A 24,304-nucleotide genomic window follows, 5' to 3' on the forward strand; every position below is an offset into this window, starting at 1 on the left:
TGGTTGACAGGGAAGTAGAAGGGATAGAGGGTGGAGGCAACTCTGTGGTTGAGGGAGGAGCTGAATATGGCGGGGGCCAGAACAAGAATTACTCCGGTTTCAGAACTAGTGGCTGCTTGCCTACGCCACCAGGTTCATCTGCTGGATCAAATAAGTTTGGTTTAGGGAGATAGAGATTAGCTCTTTGTTACAAGATTTTTGGAATCACCCAAACATAAATTAGGTTTGGTTTTAAGATATAATAAGCCCTGAACATAGGGGACCTCACTCCATTTGCTAAGGTGCTCATAATAGTTATCTAAGTTTTGAATTAAAGAGAAATGAACTATAACTTGGCCAGATACTCTGGTTGTCTAGTTTGTAAAGTGGCCAAACCTGGGTAGAGAGTTTAATTAATTTTTTTTTGGCTTTAAATCTAATCCTAATTCTACCAGATGGTGTAATAAGCACCCCAAGGGGGAGTTAGGTGGGATAGAATGGCCTGCACCCATGGCAATTCGTGGCAGGAATAAAGCGTGAGCAGAATCACGCTAGGACCAGGACAAAGGGCGGATGTCTCCGCTGCTTTGTTCCTGGCCATGAAGATGAGAACACAGTCTAGGACAGTCCTCACAGTACCTAGATCAGTGTCCCCCTTGGAACTGAGGAGAGCTTGAGACCTGGAGCCAGGAATTTTCACGTGAGGTATGGAAGCTCTGGGCTAAGCCATGCAAAGTTAATGGGAATAGGGAACTCAAGCCTTGAGAAATGGGTGAATCGCCAGCAATATAAGCAACCCAGCCCACGATTGGGGAAAACTTGCTCCCATAGGGGTACTCACCAAGTCTGGATGAGGCCGGTGTTGAGTGCTGGTTAGAGCACCTTGGCTGATGGACACAAGCCGATGTGGTGGTGAGCACCAGGAGTGCGAGAAGAGGACAGGGAGCCCCCAGGAGCTAAAACCCTGTGGAAGGGGTGGAAGGTACCCTGTGAGCGTTCCCTAATTACATTCCACTTCTGACGCCAGATGAAATGGTGGCACTAGACTGGCAGAGATCTCACAGACCATCAAGGCTTGTACAAAAGGTCTTTATTGGTGAGGGAGGGATGCGGCAGAGTGGCACCAAGGAGGAGAGAAAAAGGGGAGAGAGAGAGAAAAGAGAGAGGAGGGGAAAAAAGAGGGGGGAGAGAGAGGAGAGAACGGGGGAAGGGGGAGAGAAAGAGAGGAAAGAGAGAGTGGGGAGAGAAAAGGGGGGGGGTTTCTCTGGGGCAATTACCTAACACTGAGAGCATAATAGGAACTGGATACAACCTGCTTGAGTTTGAGTGCCAGCTCTGCTGTTTTGACGTGGACAAACTTACTTAACCTCTACTGTGCCTCAGTTTCCTTGTCTGTAAAATAGGGAAAATTATTTTACTTACCTCATAGAGTTTAAGGAATTAAGAAAGTTAACATATACAAAGCACTAGGACAGGCCCTTGCACATAATAAGCACTATTTAAGCATTAGTTATTATTGCCATTTAGGGCACTCTCCCTTACCCTTGGGCCCCAGCTAGATCAAAGTTTTTTTGTTGCTCTAACGCAACCTGCTTTCTCTGACTCAGAGCCCTCTTGAGGGCTCATTTCTTCATTCAGAGAGCTCCTGCCCATGTGTTGCTTGCTTACTAACTTCCCTCTGGCCTCTGCTCAAATGTTTATTCCTCAAAAAAGCCTTTCCTGATCTCTGAAAGGCAAAGGTCATGTCTTCCTTGTTCCCTGCTAGCATGCTGTAGGAATGCCATAAATATGTCAAGTGAATGACTGAACGAATAAGTAACAAAACACATGAAAGGCTTTTTATAAAGTTGCAAAACCCTATACAAATATTAGGTAGCACAATAGTGACAGTGTGACAAAATGTTATGGTTACTAGAGTCTCTGTTTACTTAGTAGGAATTTATGTGAAGGAAACTCTCACCTCTACAATTCCTATAAAATATATTGGTTCAAATTGGCCTTGGAACATGTGTCTTTAAATCAAATGGAAATTACACAAAAGAACCAGAAAATACATGTATTACTGCATGCAGTCAAGGAACCACAGACAGATAATGATTTATTAAAGCATCCCCCACTTTCTTCCCCAGGAAATAGGCCTCGGATGAAAGAAACCATTGAACAGGGAATCTGCTTATTCCAGAGAACGTGTTTATGGCATTAATTCATGATGGGATTAAATACTTTCACAAGTTGGCAAAACCAAAAGGGCTAATCTGGGAAATTCATTGCTACCTTGAGTGACCCATGTAATCAGGAAAACTATATTTTTTTATTATTGGGAAAACTATATTCTGTTATCAATGAACACTCAAACATACACCAGGAAAATGATGATATTACCATCATAATTCAAAATAGACACAATAAAATAATTGTCCTTAGAATGTCTTCAAGGACCTATTGCTTCCTCTCCATTGGGTAACAGAATCTTTGAAGAGGAAGTGTTCACACTCCTCCAACCTTACCAACTGTCAGACTCCAACCGCTCCTCTCCTGGGCAATGGACCTTAAAACATTTCTCAGATGCCAACATTTGACCTCCAGGAGAAACTAAGAGGTAACTGCCTTACCACCACTGGGGAAAACTGCATCAGGGACTGGATTTGGCCCAGGGAGATACAGAACTGGGGAGATTTCACAAGACTCGCTGGTGGCCAGAGGGAAAGCTGGCTAGATGGCCGCCGGGCACTGCGCTCTAGCTGGGCTGCAGGCGGCTGGGGGTTTGGGGTGCACCTGCTCCGGCTATGGGTCAATTTCTCCCAGCGCCGGTGAGTGGCGCTCTAGCTGCAGCCTGTCTGCGGCCGCCACGCCCCGGACTACACATCCCAGAGGACCTTGCTCCCCGCGCTGTCGTAATTTGAACCAGGCAGCGCCGGCCTAGGAAGAGTTGCTGTATAGCTTAGCGCTACTGGGGCGTCCCTCCTCTGCTGCTGCTGAGCCTGCCGAGATGGTTGTCCTCCTCCTCCTCCTCCTCTTCCTCCCCTTCCTGCTGTACGTGGCTGCGCCCCAAATCAGGTCTGTGCAAATGTGTTGCTTTCTCTTGCAAAGTCTTTTCGGGGGACAGGAGTCCTCAATGAAGCTCTTTATTTGGCAAACTCCCTTGGGGGAGTGGGGGGGCTTCAAAATGGCCGAGGCCCGCGCTGGATGAGTTGAAGGCGAGGTGCACCTGTCCTGATGCGGGGGGCGAGATCCAATACCGCAGGCCGCAGAAGGGCACTGCACTGAGGGGCACCCTGCGTTTCCTGCCCCCCTTTTTTGTCTTAGCACCCTGTGACTGAAGCTCCAGGGAACCCTGAGGGCAAGGCTACCTCAAACACTAGAGTTTACAGCTTTGCGGTTTTCAAACCCTTGAATAGTGAGGATGTGGTCTGGAACCCTGGTTCTCCCTTAAATCCCACCTTTTGAGGCATAAAGGAGACATTCCACCCTTTGCTCTTTAAAGCTCGTGGGAATCTTGGGCACCGGTTGCTTGCTGTCTTGTTGCTGTTAGGTTCGCTCGTTTTCTGGTCAGGCGTTGTAAAGGAGAGAAGTGAAAAGGGACAGTGTTTGATTGTGAGCCCTAGCCTGCCTTGGGAGCAGGAGCATGGGGGATCTGAGTTATGTGGAGGGGCGGGGGGAAAGGCAGGCAGTCTGTGAGGTGGTGCCTTGACAGGTGACACATCAGCCCAAGGTACTGAGTGCCGCCCCCGCCCCCCAGATCACCGGCGGGTCGCACAATGGGTAGGCTGCGATTGGTTCTGAGTAAATCACCAGGAGTGACGGTCGACCAATGAAAAGACACAGCCTTTCCCCAGGGTGGGCGGCCTTAATGCAAATGAAACTTGAAGCTGGGCCAACTCACAGTGTGGTTCTTAGTATGGTCTTTCTTCTGTCCTCCCTCCCTCCCTGGGGCCCCTCTTCCAGCTGTATTTTTCTCCCCTCTGAACAGTTAGTGCTCCCACCTGTACGCACACGTGCGTGCTCACACTCAGACAAAAACGCAGTTTTTTTCTTTTCACCACAGGATCCTCTTAGCCACATAAATCTCATTAAAAAGTTGAACCTGGGCTCGACGCCTGTGGCTCAAGCTGCTGAGGCACAGGCCACATACACCTGAGCTGTCGGGTTCAAATCCAGCCCCGCCCGCCAAACAACAATGACGGCTGCAACCAAAAAAAATAGCTGGGTGTTGTGGCAGGCGCCTGTCATCCCAGATACTTGGGAGGCAGAGGCAGGAAAATCGCTTGAGCCCAGGAGTTTGAGGTTGCTGTGAGCTGTGATGCCACAGCACTCTACCCAGGGCGACAGCTGGAGGCTCTGTCTCAAAAAAAAAAAAGTTGAACCTGAACTGAAAATAATGCTGGTACCTCACCAGCCCTTACGGCATAGAAGAATTCCAAATGGCCGCGCTCCCTGACTGCCTTGGTCTTTCTCTTTTTATTGACAGTCAAAAAGTTCCACCCCACAGGTACCCTTCTCATTGGCCAGTTTGAATCAAGCAGGAGATGCTATTCCTGCCCCTACAGAACTACAGGATTTCATAGAACTGAGAAATTTCCAAGTTTCAGGAAGTTAAGTTTACAAATTCCCAAGAGCTGAGTCACCGTGGAGAGGACCCTGCAGGCGTATCCTTGTGGTCTCCTTGAGAAGACCTGTTCTTCTAGGCCTCACCCTTCTCTCAATGGTAGTAAGGCCAGAACTGTACTTTTGGAGTTGATTATCTCTTTCATTCCTGCTGGCTAAGGAGAGGAAAGGGTCCTGATATGTCCACTGTAAAAGTTCTTGCTAAGGTGGCAGAAAGGAATTTCAGGATGTGCACACAACTGAGCAATAGTGGTGAGTTTTTTGAGTGAAAGTGACAGTCATAAGAAAGGCTTGTGCAGAAGCAAAAGTCCCTTCTTGGTGAGTGGCCATGTGCAGTGGCTCACACCTGTAATCCTAGCACTCTGGGAGTCCCAGGCAGGAGGATCACTTGAGCTCAAGAGTTTGAGATCAAGATCCCATCTCTACTAAAGATAGAAAAACTAGCCAGGTGTTGTGGTGAGTACCTGTAGTCCCAGCTACTCTGGAGGCTGAGGCAGGAGGATTGCTTGAGCCCAGGAGTTTGAGGTTGCTGTGAGTATGATGCCAGAGCACTGTAGCCTGGGGCAACAGAGGGAGACTGTGTCTCAAAAAAGACAAAATAAAACAAAAGTATCTTCTCAAGAAAGGGAGGAACAGACTTGAAACAAGCATGTACCATGAACGCTGAACGTTTTTATTTGCTGACGTCAAAGAAGGCTGGGTGGTCAGTGTTCATTCTGTTCTGTTGGCTTGGTGAGGTCAATGTTCATTCTGTTCTATTCATATATAGTGGGGGATTGGTCAATTTGTACCTGTGCTGCGATGGCTCTTCTCTTTAGGTCTATTTGTTCAAGGGCTGTTTATTTGAACCAAGTGACTGACTTTTCCATTTTCTTCTCCCTTGCTAACTAACTACCTGCTTTAACCTCCCCCTTCAGGAACTCTGTGCCTTTGAAATCTTACAAGGATATATGGGTGGAAGTCTCATTTTCTGTAACCACTTCAAGCTGGCAGGGAGCTAGGGGAAAGTAGAGTACCATAGGGCCAATGGTTTTATTTATTTTATTTCTCTTTTATTATTATTATTTTTTATTTTGAGACAGAGTGTCACTCTATTGCCCTGAGTAGAATGCTATGGCGTCATAGCTCACAGCAACCTCAAACTCAAGGCAAACAATCCTATTGCCTCAACCTCCCAAGTAGCTGGGACTACAGGTTCCTGCCACTACTCCCGGATAGTTTTTCTATTTTTAGTAGAGATGGGGTCTCATTCTTGCTCAGGCTGGTCTTGAAAGCCTGAGCTCAAGTGATCCTCCCACCTCAGCCTCCCAGAGTGCTGGGATTGCAGGTGAGAACCACTGTGCCTGGTTTGGTCCTCAGAACCCACTTAGGTAGAAAGTGAACTCTGCTATCCATTTTATCCTAGTTCTTTGTCAGGACTTAGATCCCTGATTGAGGATTTGAGATCACAAAGAGGTTCCCACTGAGTCTAAAGAAAAGGAAAAAAAGCATTTAAGCATAGGTTGATATCACTGGCGAATGAGAATGGACAGGCTCAACTGTTCCCAGGGACCTGCCTGCTTTCTCCTGCAGAGGGCAAAGGAGATCTGCTCCTGCAGGCTTATCTGGCAGTATCGGGTGCATAGGCCAGTCAGCTGAGGGAAGCGTCAGAGGAGGAGTCTCCAAGTTAAGGTTAGGGGCCACTGGAGGTTCCTCGCTCTCAGGATCTGAAATGGGGGTTGGTAAGGGATGGTGATCCCCGCCTACCTGGTTGACATTTCTCAAGGTAGAATTTGTACTTACCAGGGTCCTGAGTGACATCAAGTCTGGCACGTATGGAACTTCTGTCCACTTTCCTGTCTACAGAAAGATCTAATTGAAGGATGTTTTGCAGGGGTCCTCAAACTGATTGTATTTGTTCCCGTTTTGTTTTTTTACTTCAAAATAAGATATGTGTAGTGTGCATAGGAATTTGTTCATAGTTTTTTTTTTTTTTTTTGAACTATAGTCCGGCCCTCCAACAGTCTGAGGGACAGTGAATTGGCCCCCTGTTTAAAAAGTTTGAGGATGCCTGTAACTGCTCAGCGGCCATAGCTCAGAGGTTAGGGCACTGGCCACATACACCAGGGCTGGCAGGTTTGAACCCAGCCCAGGCCTGCTAAACAAATGACAACTGCAACAACAACAACAACAAAAAGCCAGGCATTGTGGCAGACACCTGTAGTCCCAGCTACTTGGGAGGCTGAGACAAGAGAATCACTGAAGCCCAAGAGTTGGAGGTTGCTGTGAGCTGTGACGCCACAGCACTCTACTGAGGGAGACAGAGTGAGGCTCTGTCTCAAAAATAAATAAATAAAATTTGAACTGCCATCACCTAGCTTGTATTTGGGCCAGGCAGTATTATACAGGAACACAAGTTTCTTCTTTATGCTGTCTAATTTGAAGAAGTCCCAATTCCAGAAAATATAGCTGAAGGGAGAGTCTTTTGGGTTGGAGAGAGTATTACTCTTTTTTTCTTGGTTCTCTGGATAAAACATGGAAGTACACTGAGGCCTCTAAACTCCTTAGATTCCCAAAGGCCTCTAACCCCTGTGAAGTAGAGAGATACCGGCCATATCCCATATCACCAGTGCAATGCTGGGATGTATGCTTCTAATGTAGGCATCTCTCAGGTTTCAAGACCTCTGGAGGTCCCACCTTTCTCTCTCCCAGATCTGATGAAGGACATTTAGCCCTGACAAAATAGTTAAAGTGGGACTTTTTGTGCCTGAAAGGTTTTTCTCCTGCTTTCCACATAAAAATTGATTGAATCGGGCAGTGCCTGTGGCTCAAGGAATAGGGCACAAGCCCTATATACCAGAGGTGGCAGGTTCAAACCCAGCCTCAGCCAAAAACTGAAAAAAAAAAAAAAAAAAAAAAAAAAAAACAACTGATTGAATGAAGTTTTGCTCCTATATTCATTCATCTGGGGAGGCTACCTTACCAAAGCCTGTATACCTGATGGTTTGGCTTCAAAGTCCAGGCACCCAATCCCCCAAACTGCCCTGTGTCTGCTGGCAATTCCTCCACTGAAACAGACAAGCACAACAATCAGAAAGATTACTGAAAGAGTAAGCCCTCCTGGCAAAGTGATAGATTGAATTTTTTCCCCACACATAATAAAGAAGTACTTTGAAGTAAGAATGGAATCTAGCAGAAGATACTAAGCACGGGGTAACCATGCAAAGTGTGGGCTCGTTATGGGGAAGTTCCCTGCCGGCTCCCTAGGCTGGTGTCACCAGCACCTAGCAACCACTTGGATCAACATGGCCCGAGGAGTGACCCTCTGCCACCCCACTTAGGCTCCCCCTCCTAGGAGAGCTGTAGTCAGCCAGATGGAACAAGGTTTATGCACCTGTGACTCACTGAAAAGCCTGCAGAAGCAAAAGAAGAAAAATCCTGTGGTCCAGTTTCAAGGGTGAGGATAATAAAGCTCACCACGAGTCACTCAGGGATGGAATAATCAATCTCCCGGCCGCTCACCACGAGATACCACCAGTGTAAATGTTTTTGCTAATGTCATAGAAAGGAATTCTAGGATGCACACACAACTGAGTGGATAGTGGCAAGTTTATTGAGTAAAAGCAGACAGGTGTAGGAAAGGCTTGTGCAGAAGTGAAGGTATGCTCTCAAGAAAGGGAGTGAAAGGAACAATTGCCTGAAACGCAAGAGGTTACTTTTTAAAAAAAATGTTCTTTTATTTTTTTGTGGTGGTGGTGTTGAGACAGTGTCTAGCTCTGTCACCTGGGTTAGAGTTTAGTAACATCATCATAGCTCACTACAGCTTCAAATTCCTGGACTCTACCAATCCTACTACTTCAGCCTCCCAAGTAGCTGGGACTATAGGCAAATGCCAAGACACTGGTGAATTTTTCTGGTTTGGGTAGAGACGGTGTCTTTCTCTTGGTCAGGCTGGTCTTGAACTCCTTAGCTCAAGGGATCCTCCTGCCTCAGAGTGCTAGGATAACAGGTGTGAGCCACTGCAATCAGCCCTGCTTGCTTTTTTTTTTGAGACAGAGTCTCATCATGTCACCCTCGGTAGAGTGCCGTGGTGTCATAACTCATAGCAACTTCAAACTCTTGGGCTTAAGCAATTCTCTTGCCTCAAGCCTCCCAAGTAGCTAGGACTACAGGTGCCCACCACAATGCCCAGCTTTGTTGTTGTTGTTGTTGTAGCTGTCATTGTTGTTTGGCAGGTCCTGGGCTGGGTTCGAACTGCCAGCCCCAGTATATGTTGCTGGCGCCCTATCCTCTGAGCTACAAGCCCTGCTTGCTATTTTTATTTGTTGAAGTCGAAGAAAGCTGAGTGATCAGTGTTCATTCTGTTCTTACAAATTTATAATGGAGTAACAGGTCACTTTGTATCTGTGCAATTATGGAAAATTAATGGCTCTTTTCTTCTCTTCAGGTCTGTTTGTTCAAGGGCTGTTTATTTGAGCCAGCTGACTAACTTTTCCATTCTTTCCTCCCTTGCTGAGACCTGACTACCTACTCTAATATTGTTAAGTCATCACTCCCACAATTAAAGCTGAAGGGACATGGGAGATAGCTGGGAGTCTTGTTCTCTGGGGAGGGAGGTATGGTTGGTTGGATTGTTTAACACATAGGTCAGTTTGCACAAAAGATTGTGCACCTGGCAATTCCAAGTTCAACGAAATGCTCTTTAAAAATGTATCTCCTGGTCAACAGATTGTTTTTTTGTTTTTTTTTTTTTTTTGATTCAGAGTCTGTTTGTTGTCCTTCGTAGAGTATCATGGCAGCATACCTCACACCAGCCTCAAACTCTTGGACTCAAGTGATTATTTTGCCTCAGCCTCCCAAGTAGCTGGGACTACAGGTGCCTGCCACAACACCCAGCTATTTTTAGAGATGAGGTCTTACTCTGGCTCAGGCTGGTCACAAACCTGTGAACTCAGACAGTACACCCGCCTCAGCCTCCCAGAGTGCTAGGATTACAGGCATGAGCCACCACACTTGGTCCCTAGGACAGTGCTTTTAACAAGGACTCTGCACTAGACAAAGCAGGTCTTGAATCTCAGCTCCCTTTTGTACTTACGTCTTTTCTTTACCTTATTTGTAAGTGTGAGTATAGTTTTTTCCTGTATGTTTTATCCCAAATTCACAAGCTTACAAGGTCTCATAATTTTAACTTCTTATAGTGTAAAAGCCATTTCTCAAAACCATAAAATGCCAGGTGTGAGCAAACTAACATACAGAGAAAGTTCTTTCTTCTTTTGGGCTAAGTCTTATGATTTCTTAAGCCAAAAGTGCCTTAGAGTTCAAACCAAAGCCGGGTGTCTGCTAAGCAAAATTCATTCAGCTCTTGTACTACAGGTAGCAACTCTAAGCTTTATCTTTATAATACAACCATTTTTTTTTTAAGACTGAGTCGGACTCTGTTGCCCAGGCTGAAGTGCATTGGCCTCCTCATAGCTCATTACAGCCTCAAACTCCTGAGCTCAAGCAAGCCTCCTGCCACAGCCTCCTGTGTAGCTGAGACTACAGGCATGCACTGTCATGCCTGGCTAACAATCAGTTTTTTCTTTGAGCAAGAATGGAAGACTTTTGTCTTTGTCCCTCCAACTTACCTTAAACATAAAAAGGACAACAGAGGAAGGAACCAAAGCGAACTTCAGTCTTGGGATCTGAAGACACAAGGAGTCGGAGGAACCTCAGGCTGAGAAAGGACAATGAAGAACTGATAAGCTTTTTCCCCGTCTGCAGGAAAATGCTGTCCAGTGGGGTATGCACATCAACTGTCCAGCTTCCTGGGAAGGTAGCCGTGGTCACTGGAGCTAACACAGGCATCGGGAAGGAGACAGCCAAAGAGCTGGCTCAAAGAGGCAAGTTCACCTCCTTTTAATTCCTTTCTGCTACTGTTGTTTTACCCCTCACAGTGACAATTATTCTCATCTTTTCTTGAGATTCAAGAACACCCAGGTATGCCATTGATTTGCTGGTCTGAACCTAGTACTATGCTCTACATATAATGGGCACTTAAGTATTAGTGATTTATTTTTATTTCTCTATTTGCTATTTACTTACCTCTGTTGTAAAAATTCCTGTTTTTAAAGAAATATTGAAATGTTTAATGACATTCAAGATTAATATTAGGTCTATAATGCCCACTCGATAACGGAGCTGATGGTTTCTTTCTCTTTGGCTGACAGGAGCTCGTGTATATTTGGCATGCCGAGATTTGCAAAAGGGGGAGTTGGTGGCCAGAGAGATCCAGACCATGACAGGGAATCAGCAGGTGTTGGTGCGGAAACTGGACCTGTCTGATACTAAATCTATTCGAGCCTTTGCTAAGGATTTCTTAGCAGGTAAGTGTAGAACCAGAGAGAATGTGGGTCTTATGACCAACTGGCAGACTTAGCTAGAAGGAAAAAGATCTCTCCCCCTCTGATACATGGAAATGGTAGATAAAATATGGCCAAAATGTTTTGAAATCATTATGATCATTGAGATATGATTTTTGCTAAAGGGACATCCTCAAGAAGCAGAAACAAAAAGGGAATTCAGAAAGTTACAGCAGTGAGCAAGAGCTGAAGCCAAAAAATCTAATGGAAGTATCAGAACTGAATATGGGCTTTTTAGGATTGGGGGTCTAAAACACATACAAGGATAGGAGATGAGGCCTTAGGCCCTTCAAAATGGGAGCTATGTCTGAAGCTCCACATAAGGCTGAGTCTTAAAAAGGGCTATCAACCAAGATTAAGGCTGTTGAGACAGAAATCATTTAATAAAGGTCTATTGAAAGCCAGATTTGAGGATTAATCTGGGAAAACACACCAGCAAAGTTGGGCGTGTTCCAAAGTCTATAGCAAGTTAGAAAGCTTTTATAAGAAAGTTTAGGAGAATGAGGGGAACTGCTCATATCAGAGTCCTCTTTTTTTTTATTGGGAAATACTACAGAGATGACAGTCATTGGCTGCAGATGACAACATACAGGCCAAAATATTTTATGCTCCAGATAATGAGTAAAATGTTATGATTCAAAAAAGTCAGCAGAACTTTATAATTTATAAACAAATTGATGTCCATTTCAATGTCAGCAGGTTGCATATTAATTAGTGCATAACAGTCTAAGGAACTCACAATAAAATTTGAGGGACTCTAATAAACTGTGGTATATATATATACCATGGAATATTATTTAGCCATAAAAAAATGGAGACTTTACATCTTTTGTATTTCCCTGGATGGCCCAAGAATGAGAAAGCAAGCACCCTATGTACTCAATACTAATTTGAAACTAGTAAATCAACAAATACAGGTCCACATAAGAGAAAAACACAAATTCAAGGAACAGAGAGGCTCCGTGCCTGTGGCTCAAGCGGCTAAGGTGCCAGCCACATATACCTGAGCTGGCAGGTTAGAATCCAGCCCGGCCCGCCAAACAACAATGACAGCTGCAACCAAAAAATAGCTGGGCATTGTGGCAGGCGCCTGTAGTCCCAGCTGCTCAGGAGGCTGAGGCAAGAGAATCGCCAAAGCCCAAGAGCTGGAGGTTGCTGTGAGCTGTGATGTCATAGCACTCTACTGAGGGTGACGAAGTAAGACTCTGTCTCTACAAAAAAGAAAAAGATTTGAGGGACCCACAACTATATATAGATATTTGAGACAGAGTCTCACTATGTCACCCTCAGTAGAGTGCTTTGGCATCACAGATCACAGCAACATCAAACTCGTGGGCCTAAGTGATTCTCTTGCCTTGGCCTCCCAAGTAGCTGGAACTACAGGCACCCGCCACAACACCTGACTATTTTTTTTGTTGTTGCAGTTGTCATTGTTGTTTAGCTGGCCCGGGCCGGGTTTGAACCTGCCAGCCCCGGTGTATGTGACCGGCACTATAACCACTATGCTACCGGTGCCAAGCCACCACAACAATATTTTTTATCATGGACAGGATGCCCAGGTGTAAATTATTAGACCTTTCCTAGTAATAATTTGGAAGCATGCCAAATGTGACATGTAGGTTTTCAGGGCCATTTGGTCCATGCTATAGAGGCTAATGAAAATCCTGGCCGCCAGATCAGGAACATGATATGTTTACCATCTCAAAATATGGATGGATAAACAGTCATGTGCAAAAAATTAGAACCTCAAGCTGGCATCATCTGTGGGGTCTGAATTCATACTACCAAATTTCTTCCCTTGCTTTTTTGCTGGGTGGAAATATAATAATCTTGATCTGATGAATTAACATAAAAATCTATAGTATCTCATCAAAAACAAATCCAAGAGCACTTTGTAGATGAACTTCTTCATAACCCAGGGATCTAGGCCTCCAAAGAAAACAACTTTCACTGATATGAACTTACAGTTCCAAGTTACAAACCACATGAAGATATGAACCATGAGAGAGAGTTGGATGAGGCAACAAGGAAGTGAGCCCAGTATTTCCTTTGGGCCCTGAACCCAGCGGCAGGAGCACATACTTTTGAACATCCTTTCCCCCTTGCTTTGGCAATCTGTCCATTCAGCTTGGGAAGTGTTTCTATTGGAAGAGGCAGATGGAACACTTCCCAAAAGCCATAAGTGGCTTTCAAACTAGAAAGATTGGAGAGGTCATTTGGTAGTATAAAATAGAATTTATAAAGTATGTAGGATTCAGCTAAAGTATAACAGTGAAAAACAATATAAGATATGAGTAAGTAGTAAGGGAAAATGGAGGGAAGATTGAAGTTCTACCTTCTCACTTTGAAAGCTGGATACTGGGCAGATTTCCAAAATGTGGCAGCTGTGGCTGGCTGCTTCCACACTCCATCTTTTCTTCCCTGCAGAGGAAAAGCACCTCCACATTTTGATCAACAATGCAGGAGTGATGATGTGTCCTTACTCTAAGACAGCAGATGGTTTTGAAATGCACATGGGAGTCAATCACCTGGGTAAGAGATTTGGCTGTATCACAAACACAGAGGGAATCAGAATTTATTTTGGGAAACCAGGGGTCAGATTGGACTGCAGAGTTATAATAGGCCAGGTGTGAATAATGAGTAGTTTGGTCCTGCCTGAAAGCCCTGGCAGGAGCTATGTTGCCTTCTTAGTAGTGACCCTTGTGAACAGCATTGGTAGAAGGTAGAGACCACCTATTCTTTTTTTCTTTTTTTGCTGAGACAGAGTCTCACTCTGTTACCCTGGGTAGAGTGCTGTGATGTCATAGCTCACAGCAACTTCAAACACTTGGGCTTGAGCAATCCTCTTGCCTCAGCCTCCCCAGTAACTGGAATTATGGGCATGCACTAGTATGCCCAGTTAGTTTTCTATTTTCAGTAGAGACAGGGTCTCGCTCTTGCTCAGGCTGGTCTTGAACTCTTATGCTCAAGCAGTCTACCTGCCTCAGCTTCCCAGAGTGCTGGGATTGCAGGTGTGAGCCACTGCACCTGGCCAAGAGACCACCTACTCTTAGAGAGTGATGCCAACCAAAGTTGGCATGAGATGGGACGTCATATTCACATAGTCCAGACCTACTTTCTGTAAGGATGTCTCAAGTCTTTGGCTGTTCCTGTTTCTTTAACCTTCGTTGAACTTGTTATCTAGTTGATAAGAGTTGAAGTGAAAGACCTTATTCTTGTGTTCTCTGTCTCCCATAGCTGAGCCCTGCTTACCACTATCCCTCTTACCTCCACATTGTTCTTCAAGTCTTGTTAATTGTAGTTTTTCTCAACAGGTCACTTCCTCCTGACCCATCTGCTGCTAGGGAAACTAAAGGAATCAGCCCCATCAAGAATAGTAAATGTATCTTCCTTAGCACATCACCTGGGAAGGATCCACTTTCATAACCTGCAGGGTGAGAAATTCTACAACTCTGGCCTGGCCTACTGTCATAGCAAGCTAGCCAACATTCTCTTCACCAAGGAACTGGCCCGAAGGCTAAAAGGTAGGCTTAGAAGAAATGAGCATGGGAAACATGAGTTAGTCGGAGGTAGATAAGAGCCACAGGTGTTCCTGCTTCCATGACTATAACTGGGTATAGTTTAAGCAAGCATCCCACAACTGAATATTGGAGATGGCTGGCTGGGGAAAGTCTGACTTTCAGTCTGAAGTGTTGGCTTTATCCATTATTTGTTGTGTGACCTGCAGTGAGTTATTTAATCTTTTAAGACTTATTTCTTCATATATAAAATGGGACTACTTCACAGGATATTGTCATAGTTAATTCAGGCCTCATGAGAAAATCAAGACTTTTTCCCCCATAGTCAGACAGAGTAGGAGGGAGGGACCTGAACTAGCACTACATAAAGCCATTAGGATAAAGCAGGTTACTGGGGATATGGTGGTCACATGTTTATTCTCATCTTTTGTTGTCTTTGACTGTTCGGCAAAGTCAAGTCCTGTCTTCCCCTCTCCACGGCACCCTTCCCTTAGGCTCTGGCGTTACGACTTACTCTGTACACCCTGGCACGGTCAAATCTGAACTGACTCGGCACTCATCTTTCATGAAATGGGTGTGGCAGCTTTTCTCCTTCTTCATCAAGACTCCTCACCAGGGAGCCCAGACCAGTCTGCACTGTGCCTTAACAGAAGGTCTTGAGACTCTAAGTGGGAATCATTTCAGGTATGAATTATCTGGTTTTGAAGATGAGATTTTATTGCCCAAATGAAATAATTTGAATTTGTCTGGTATAACATACCCTTTTTTGTTTTGTTTTGTTTTTTGTTTTATTTTGAGATAGAGTCTCACTTTGTCACTCTCCATAAGAGTTCTATGGCGTCAGAGCTCACAGCAAACTCCAACTCTTGGGCTCAAGTGATTCTCTTGCCTCAGCCTCCCAAGCAGCTGGGACTACAGGCGCCCATCACAACGCCCGGCCATTTTTTGGTTGCAACTGTCATTACTGTTTGGCGGGCCCGGGCTGGATTTGAACCCACCAGCTTAGGTGTATGTGGCTGGCGCCTTAGCCGTTTGAGCCACAGGCGCCCAGCCAGGTGTGCTTTCTTAATGGTGTCCCTGAAAGCACAAGTTTTTTTTATCTATTTTTTCTTTTATTACTTATGCGTTTGGTGTCATATCTGAGAAACCACTGCTTTACTCCAAATCACAAAGATTTACTACTGGTTTCTGTTACTATAACAGAATAGCATAGACTAGATAATTCATAATGAAAGAAGTTATTTAGCTTATGGTTCTGGAGGCTGAGATGGCCCCTGCTTGAGACCTTCTTGCTGTGTCATAATATGGCAGAGAGCATCTCATGGTGAGAGGGCAAGTGATGTCAAACCCAGTCCTGTGATAGTGAGATTAATACATTCATGAGGGCAGAGGGATTAAGTTTCCAACACATGAACTTTTTTTTGAGACAGATTCTCACTTTGTCACCCTCAGTAGAGTGCTATGGCATCACAGCTCATAGCAACCTCAAACTCTTGGGCTTAAGTGATTCTCTTGCCTCAGCTGCCCAAGTAGCTGGGACTTCAGGCACCCACCAGAACACCTGGCTATTTTTTTGTTGTAGTTGTCATTGTTGTTTGGCAGGCCTGGGCCAGGTTTGAACCTGCCAGCCCCAGTGTATGTAGCTGGCACCCTAGCTGCTGAGCTACAGGCACAGAGCCCCAACACATGAACTTTTGAGGGAACATTCAAACCACAGCAACTACTGTATTTTCTTCTAACAGTTTTTTAATTTTAGCATTCCATTTAGATCTGTGATCCATTTTGAGCTAATTTTTGTATGTGGTATGAGATAGGGGTCCACCTTTCTTCTTTTGCATGGGGATATCCAGTTGTCTCAGCAACATTTGTCGATAGGATGTTATTTTCCCCATTGAATTGACTTAGTGGCTATTAGTCTGCTTGGGCTTCCACAAATTGAGGGCCGGGTGGGGTAGCTTACGCCTATAATCCAGCACTCCGAAAGGCCCAGGTGGGTGGAGTGCCTGGGCTCAAGTGTTCAAGACCAGCCTGAGCAAGAACGAGACCCTGTCTCTAAAAAATAGCAGGCATTATGGCGGGCACCTGTAGTCCCAGCTACCAAGGAAGCTGAGGCAAGAGAATCTCTTTGAGCCCAAGAATTTGAGGTTTCTGTGAGCTGTGACACCACGCACTCTATGGAGGACAACAAAGTGAGACTCTGTCTCAAAAAAATAAAAAAATCAGCTCGGCGCCCGTGGCACAGTGGTTATGGCCACATGCACTGTGGCTGGTGGGTTTGAGCCCAGCCTGGGCCAGCTAAACAACGACAGCTGCAACAACCAAAAAAATAGGTGGGTGTTGTGGTGGGTCCCTGTAGTCCCAGCTACTTGGGAGGCTGAGGCAAGGGAATCGCTTAAGTCCAAGAGTTGGAGGTTGCTGTGATGCCACCACACTCTACCAAGGGCAACATAGTGAGACTCTGTGTCAAAAAAATAAAAAGTCAATTGACCATAAATGTAAGGGTTTACTTTTGTGTCTTTAATTCTGTTCCATTCATCTGTATGTCTATCCTTATGCCAGTACCACACTCTCTTGATTGCTATAGATTTATAATAAATTTTCAAATTAATCTTTTATTTGTACTAATTCTTACCAAAGTTCCAGCTCCACTGGAAATATCAGCACTGTGGCCATGCTGATGCCATAACTACACTTAAGTGCCTCTTACCTTATTGTTTGAATAATTTTTATAGCATGTCATAGCCTATGAGGCAACATCCTGTCTTTTGTATCATTTGCTCTTTACTAACCTTGCAAAGAGTACAAGGGACGGCACAGTGGAGGTTGTAGAGGCCCGGCAATTCAGAGAATGACGCCGAGCCTCTGGTTCTCAATGGTGGTCTTTTTACTCAGAAATGACAGATTGTACTGCTCATGCAGGTGACTTTCCTTAAACAGAATACCTTACTTACATGACTTGTTTTGTAAATGTGAGGATAGTTTTTTGTGGTATTTCTCAAATGTTCAGCGTGTTTAAGAATCATCTTGCCAGCCATGGTGGCTCACGCCTGTGATCTCAGCACTTTGGGAGGCCAAAGCGAGAGGACTGCTTGAGGCCAGGAGTTTGAGACAAGCCTGGGCAACATAGCAAGACATCTCTACAAAAAAAAAAAAAAAAAAAAAAAAATTTTTTTTTTTTTTTTTTTTTTTTTTTTTTGAGACAGAGCCTCAAAATGGGTAGAATGCTGTGGCATCAAAGCTCACAGCAACCTCCAACTCCTGGGCTTAAGTGATTTTCTTGCCTTAGTCTCCCAAGTAGCTGGGACTACAGGCCACAATGCCCGACCATTTTTTGGTTGTAGTTGTCGTTGTTTGGCAGGCCTGGCCTGGATTTGAACCCACCAGCTCTGGTGTATGTGGCTGGCGCCTTAGCTCCTTGAGCTACAGGCGCCAAGCCTACAAAAACAAATTTTAAAAAGATGAATCATCTGGAGAACTAGTTGAAAACAGATTCCTAGACCACAATTGGAGAGATTCTGATTAAGTACGTCTGGAGTAGAGGCTGAGAATTGGCATTTCTTATTCTTTTTTTGAGACAGAGTCTCACTCTGTGCCCTGGGTAGAGTGCAGTGGCATCATAGCTGACAGTAATCTCAAACTCCTAGGTTCAAGCCATCATCTTGCCTCAGCCTCCCAAGTTGCTGGGACTACAGGTGCTCACCACAACACCCAGCTAGTTTTTCTATTTTTTTAAGTAGAGATGGGGTCTTGCTCCTGCTCAGGCTGGTCTCCAACTCCTGAGCTCAAGGGATCCAACTGCCTAGGCCTCCCAGAATGCTAGGATTATAGACATAAGCTACTGCATCTGGCCTGAGAATTGGCATTTCTAACAAGTTCTCAGATTATGCTCCTGCTGCTGGTCCACAGCACACACTTTGAGTAGAACTATCTTAATGGACATAATGTTCGGAGTTTGCTTCTTGTGGTTAGTTCAGATTTGCCAACTCTCCTTTCACCTTCAGTATTTGCTTAGAATATGTAGGAAGCAATTTTCTTGAAATTGTATACTTTTAAAAATTGCTTCCCACATAACTTCAAAAATGAAGTTTTTTGAAGTTCATAGTATGTGATCCTATACTTACCTGGTCGGGGAGATACCATGATTACAAAGGTGGTTTTCCCAGGGCAAGGCTTATCCATTTCACTCTAGATGAGCTGACCCCTGCAATTTCCCCAAATGTGGGAAACTTGGCTGTGTAATTTGTAGTAGTGAGGGACTGCCTCTGCACTCTTCCCCTAAAAAGAAAAAATTACAGGGCAGCACCTGTGGGTAGAGTGGTGGGTTTGAACCCAGCCCTGGCCAAACTGTAACAAAAAATAGCTGGGCATTATGGCAGGTGCCTATAGTCCCAACTACTCAGGAGGCTGAGGCAAGAGAATTGCCTAAGCCCAAGAGCTAGAGGTTGCTGTGAGCTGTGATGCTATGGCAGTCTACCGAGGGCAACAAAGTAAGACTCTGTCTCTTAAAAAAAAAGAATAGAAAAAATTGCAGTCTATTCACGCAATCATTTTTTCAAAAAGCTGGCTGGTCACAGTGGGTCACCACCTGTAATCCTAGCTCTGTGGGAGGCCAAAGCAGGAGAAGACTGAGACCAGCCTGAGCAGAGTGAGACATTTTCTTGATAAAAAATAGAAAAATTAGCCAGGTGTGGTAGCAGGTGCCTGTCCTCCCAGCTACTTGGGAGGCTGAGGCAGAAAGATGACTTGAAGCCGGGAGTTGGAGAAATTTATTGGCTCATTAGTATGGGGGCAAGAAGTCCAAGATGGAGAAGCCAGCATCTGACCAGAGGGTCTTGCTGCATCATATCAGGGCAAGAGAGAGGGGAGCGGACCCAACTCCCAAGATAATGGCATTTATCTGTCATAGCAGAACAGAATGAACCAAGACATTCCTGGTACCTTGTTACCGTTTCTTTTTTGCTGTCACCTTGTTCTTTTGTTGATTTTGAAACTGACTTGTCATGAATTTACAAACAGTTATAACTGTACGTAGTCCAGATATAAGTATTTGCTTATCACTCCAAGCATCTATCTGTGACCAGTGTAAACAGCAAGGCTTCTGCAATATAACACTGTCCAAGGCCCTGTAGAATAGATGTTATAGACTCATTTGAAGAAGGTGGATGTACATAGATGTCAGGCAGGCACTTATAGAAGAGGTAAATATATAAGTAGAAAGGAGACTACAAAGACCAGGGGACATGCATTATAAATCAAACAAAGCATTCTGATCAGAGGTGGTGTAGTGAGATCTAAAATGGCACTTAAGGGTGGCACCTGTGGCTCAAAGGAGTAGGGTATTGGCCCCGTATACAGGAGATGGCGGGTTCAAACCCGGCCCTGGCCAAAATAAATAAATAAATAAGTAAAAATAAAATGGCAGTTAAATTTTCTCTGGTATAAAGATTGGAAAATGAAGAAATGGGACAAAAACTGGCCTTGGGAAGCTCCTGGAGGTCATGTGATCCCTGGGTTGTTTTTCTGTTGTATCCCTTATCCCAAGCAGGGAGTAGACTCTGTTCTTAACACCGTGCTCTAAGCCTCTCTCTTTCTCTTCCAGTGACTGCCATGTGGCATGGGTCTCCGCGCAGGCTCGTAATGAGACGATAGCAAGGCGGCTGTGGGATGTCAGTTGTGATCTCCTTGGCCTTCCAGTAGATTGACAGGCAGTGGCAGTTGAACTCAGAAGAAGACTAAAGCAGACTACACGGTATTTCCTAACAAAAGATTCTCCTCCATGTTGGCCAAAACCTTAAACAAAAGAAAAGAAGACCTTCCAGTCTTGCCTGTGTGGTTGCATTTGAAACTCAGTTACGCTGCCAGTTTCATCTGATTCCCTTTAGTTTGTCCAGATTTCCTTTGCTCTTGTTGCTTCCAGAGTTACCAGAGATGTCATCAAAGGATAAGAAGACCCTCATCTGACCTACGTAACCCTATTTTCCTTCGAAACCTATTACTTCCTAGGGGAATATAAGCTATGGCAGGGTTTATTTGTGGGAATTTGGAATAGTTTCTACCCTGTTTGTTCACAATATAGTTCTTGCCAACCAACAAATCTTCGCTTCAAGAGAGCCACACTACAACCTCAGCCAAACTCTGTGAATCACAGTGGCTTGGCCTAAGGGCAGTGCTTATTCCCTACCTCTTTAACCTTCGTGCACCAACATCTGGCTTCTTTCAGGAAATTCTTAATTGAATCGATTATAGCAAGGCCTTATTTCTGACAGCCTAAAGCTTAATATCTCTTACAAACAGTTTCCCAGTCTAGACCAAAGAAGAGCTTCCTTTTCTAAGAAGGTGGTGAGGCTTAGGGGATGGCAGAAATAAAAATGAAGTTCAAACTGTAATTTTCCTGCTGTTTCTCAGGCTAGCAAACAGGTAATGTAAGGAGCACTACCAGAAGAAGGGCCACTTAACCCCAGTTACTGACCCCAGACCCATGGAGACCTCATGGGTTTTTTTTGAGATAGTCTTACTTGGTCAACTCTTGGGAGTGCCGTGATGTTATAGCTCACAGCAACCTCAAACTCTTAGAATCCAGCTCTTCTCTTGCCTCAGCCTCCCAAGTTGGTGGGACTACAAGCACCTGCCACAACACCCAGCTATTTTTTAGAGAAGGGGTCTCACTGTTGCTTAGGCTGGTCTTGAACTTGTGAGCTCAGCAATCCACCTGCCTCAGCCTCCCAGTGTGCTGGGATTGCAGGTGTGAGCCACTGTACCCAGCCACGGCCTCTTGTTTTTGTGCCTTAGTTTCCCTTAGAAAAACCAAAAGAGGAAAGGAAAGGCTTTGGGGTTATCGTTATTGTGTATATCCTTGTGTGTCTTCTTGTATGTTTATACACTTGGGAGTACTTTCACAAAATTTAAAACAACCACAAAGTAACAGTGGCTAGACCCTAAGGCAGGCAATCAGAGATGGAGTAAACCAGTGTCCTCCAGTCTTTGATACGGAAGCAGATTCTGTCTGGGTGGGTAGTACCTGCTATGAAGCACATGAATAGCCGGGAAGAAGTAAAAAAAGAATCCTTGGAGATAACGTGTGAAATAAAGGAACTAGTTAAGGATTTAAAAACCAGTAATATAGCCGGGCGTTGTGGAGGGCGCCTGTAGTCCCAGCTGCTCGGGAGGCTGAGGCAAGAGAATCACTTAAGCCCAGGAGTTGGAGGTTGCTGTGAGCTGTGTGAGGCCACGGCACTCTATCTACCAAGGGCCATAAAGTGAGACTCTGTCTCTACAAAAAAAAAAAAAAAAAAAAAACAGTAATAAATACCTCTAGAAGAATTGAGGGTGAGCACCCAAGACTGATGAGGTACTGTCTTAAACACCAATCAATGTGGCAAAAAAAAAAAAAAAAAAAATCCAAAACACAAAAACCCCAAAATTATTTCAAGGACTGATACTGATAATTACAGTCAATTTCATAATCTTACGTTTTCTTACATTATCTTGACAAGATTAAAATATCTATTTGCCAAAATTCTATATTTTATTTGGAGAACTTTTATCAAAAGTAATGCTGCCAAAGGAAGTCTGAGGAGTTGGTAATGTTATCATCCCTTGTTTGGAATATGCTATTCTAATAGGGTTTGGGATTTCATTGAGCCGACAATTAAATTTTAACTTTGGTATGTAAAAGAAGTATAGGACCCCACAGTCTTCTCATATTTGTAAATCTTGTTGAACTTGTTTTGACCATTAAATTTAGAAATGGTCATTTTATGTAAAAATTGGAAATCTTTTGATAATACTGCAGTAGAATAAATGAATTATTAATATTTTACTTATATTGAACTATCAATGACAAATAAAAATTTTTGGATTATTTACTATGTTTTTATTTGCCAGAATAAAAACTGAGAATTAAAAGTTTAATTATAGGGCAGAGCCTGTGGCTCAGAGGGTAGGGCACCAGCCCCATATACCGAGGGTGGCGAGATTGAACCGGCCCCAGCCAAACTGCAACAAAAAAATAGCCGGGCATTCTGGCAGGCACTTATAGCTACTCTGGAGGCTGAGGCAAGAGAATTGCCTAAGCCCAGGAGTTGGAGGTTGCTGTGAGCTGTGATGCCATGGGCACTCTACCAAGGGTGATAAAGTGAGACTCTGTTTCTAAAAAAGAAAAAAAAAGTCTTTTTTAATTATAGCCAAAAGAAAAAAACACTTTTCATCATGATGGTTATGCAATTATTTCTCATTCTAAAGGATAAATTGTTCCAGAGTCTAGCTACAATATTGTAACTGGGGCATTGGAATCAGGAGCTAACCACTCCTGTGGGTTAAAGTTGCCCTTTGAGGATTAGGAATCCCAAGAAGACAAGGAGATCATTCTCAAAGCTACCTTTCTTGAGAGAACTCCACAGTTTTTATACCCTCCTCCAAAGTTGTTATTTTTTACTATTCATCATCCAGCCCTGTAATCTCTAACTGCAGGGCTTTCTGTCACATTCTTTTTTTTTCTTTTTTTTTGTAGAGACAGAGTCTCACTGTACCGCCCTCGGATAGAGTCCCGTGGTGTCACACGGCTCACAGCAACCTCCAGCTCTTGGGCTTACGCGATTCTCTGGCCTCAGCCTCCCAAGCAGCTGGGACTACAGGTGCCCGCCACAAGGCCTGGCTAAAATGGAACCAGTTCTTTTTTTTTTTTTTTTTTTGCAGTATTTTGGCCGGGGCTGGGTTTGAACCCGCCACCTTTCTGTCACATTCTTAATCAGTGTATGTTCCATCTATTGTTTTTTTCTTTAGCCCAGGGTCATAATGGCCTTCAAGGTGTAGGAAGCAGGGAAGGATTGACTGACATGACTGACCGATAACTAATGACAGATCATGAACTTTTACAGCTAATGGGTGGGGCGATTTGAGGCTATTTCTCTTACAGTACAAACTCAGTTTACATACCATTAATTTAAGCGATTATTTGATAACTCATTCACTCATTTCCTACTTACTTTTTTTGACACTGTTCAAAGATCACCCCATGCTATGTATTTTTCTTTAAATACCTGCCCTTTATTTCTGTACTGTGATCAGTCCCACAGCATTGTTATGGGACTGATCACAGTACACTGCCACTAACTCCAGACTTCATCTCTCTATGCTAAGAGCAAATTAAGAGCTAAATGAAAGCCTGTTGAATCAGTGGTCAATGAACTCCATATAATAAAAATGAGGGCCCAGAAGATACAAACCACAAAGCATTTTATGAACATTCATATAATTTTTTTTAACACAAATGTGGTTTAAATATTGTGCTCCCAAGCAAACACACGTGATAAGGACTTTGTAATTGTCTACATGTTACACTTAGTGGCAAATGAGACCTACACCAGATTATCCATTACCCAAGGGCAGAGAGTATATCTGTTCATTCACCAACATATGCCGAGACCCTGGCCCAAAGCCTTGACTCACCTGTTGTGAACAATGGCGCCAGGCAGCCTAGTGCACTAGGCGGGCTGCCCGCTAAAGAGTGAGTGCTTATTTAAGGGTCATGCTACCTAGGTACCATTTCTCAGGACCCTTGACCTCCCCAGTAAAAGTGCTTTACAGCTGAGGGCGGGCGGGACCCTAGCCTAGGTTATTTATCCTTCCAGGGCTGAAAGCTAAAGTTTAATCAGAAAGTCTGGATGGCAAAATAATGTGAGTGACGGTGAGACGACGCCTAGGCGCAACCAGGTACTAAATGCTCCCGACTCCCGGCGGCAGCGGCTCTAGCTGCACCACCCGCCCCAGAAAATGCTAGACCCCCCCCCCGCGAGTGGGCGTTCCCTACCGAACTACAACCTC

The 24,304-nt window shown here is 44.4% G+C and overlaps 1 protein-coding gene and 1 non-coding gene across 4 annotated transcripts; both read left to right on the forward strand.

Moving 5' to 3' along the window:
• Positions 1–2,727: 2,727 nt before the first annotated feature.
• Positions 2,728–22,372, forward strand: RDH11 (retinol dehydrogenase 11). Of its 3 annotated transcripts, none has more exons than XM_053603282.1 (7): positions 2,765–3,036; positions 10,327–10,445; positions 10,773–10,928; positions 13,392–13,496; positions 14,279–14,398; positions 14,977–15,166; positions 20,082–22,370. In XM_053603282.1, exons 1-7 carry the CDS (start codon positions 2,969–2,971, stop codon positions 20,182–20,184), a joined length of 861 nt encoding a protein of 286 aa, XP_053459257.1. In that variant the 5' UTR covers positions 2,765–2,968; the 3' UTR covers positions 20,185–22,370. The 3 variants fall into 3 exon arrangements, with proteins under 3 accessions (XP_053459258.1, XP_053459257.1, XP_053459256.1); XM_053603281.1 differs by having other exon boundaries at positions 2,778–3,036; positions 14,279–14,488; positions 20,082–22,368; XM_053603283.1 differs by lacking the exon at positions 13,392–13,496 and having other exon boundaries at positions 2,728–3,036; positions 14,279–14,488; positions 20,082–22,372.
• LOC128595278 (U1 spliceosomal RNA) lies at positions 18,596–18,759 on the forward strand. The gene has a single exon (XR_008382910.1). It is a non-coding gene; the product is annotated as a U1 spliceosomal RNA (small nuclear RNA).
• Positions 22,373–24,304: the final 1,932 nt, after the last annotated feature.

This window comes from Nycticebus coucang, chromosome 9 (genome assembly GCF_027406575.1).
Source record: "Nycticebus coucang isolate mNycCou1 chromosome 9, mNycCou1.pri, whole genome shotgun sequence".
Classification (NCBI taxonomy): domain Eukaryota; kingdom Metazoa; phylum Chordata; class Mammalia; order Primates; family Lorisidae; genus Nycticebus; species Nycticebus coucang.

Bases quoted from the DNA above. Each gene is read 5' to 3' on its own strand.
- RDH11 (XM_053603281.1), top strand. From the start codon at position 2,969: ATGGTTGTCCTCCTCCTCCTCCTCCTCTTCCTCCCCTTCCTGCTGTAC. The intron at 10,929-13,391 runs GTAAGTGTAGAA...TCTTCCCTGCAG, and splicing joins TGCTAAGGATTTCTTAGCAG to AGGAAAAGCACCTCCACATT. The intron at 14,489-14,976 runs GTAGGCTTAGAA...CCCTTCCCTTAG, and splicing joins ACTGGCCCGAAGGCTAAAAG to GCTCTGGCGTTACGACTTAC.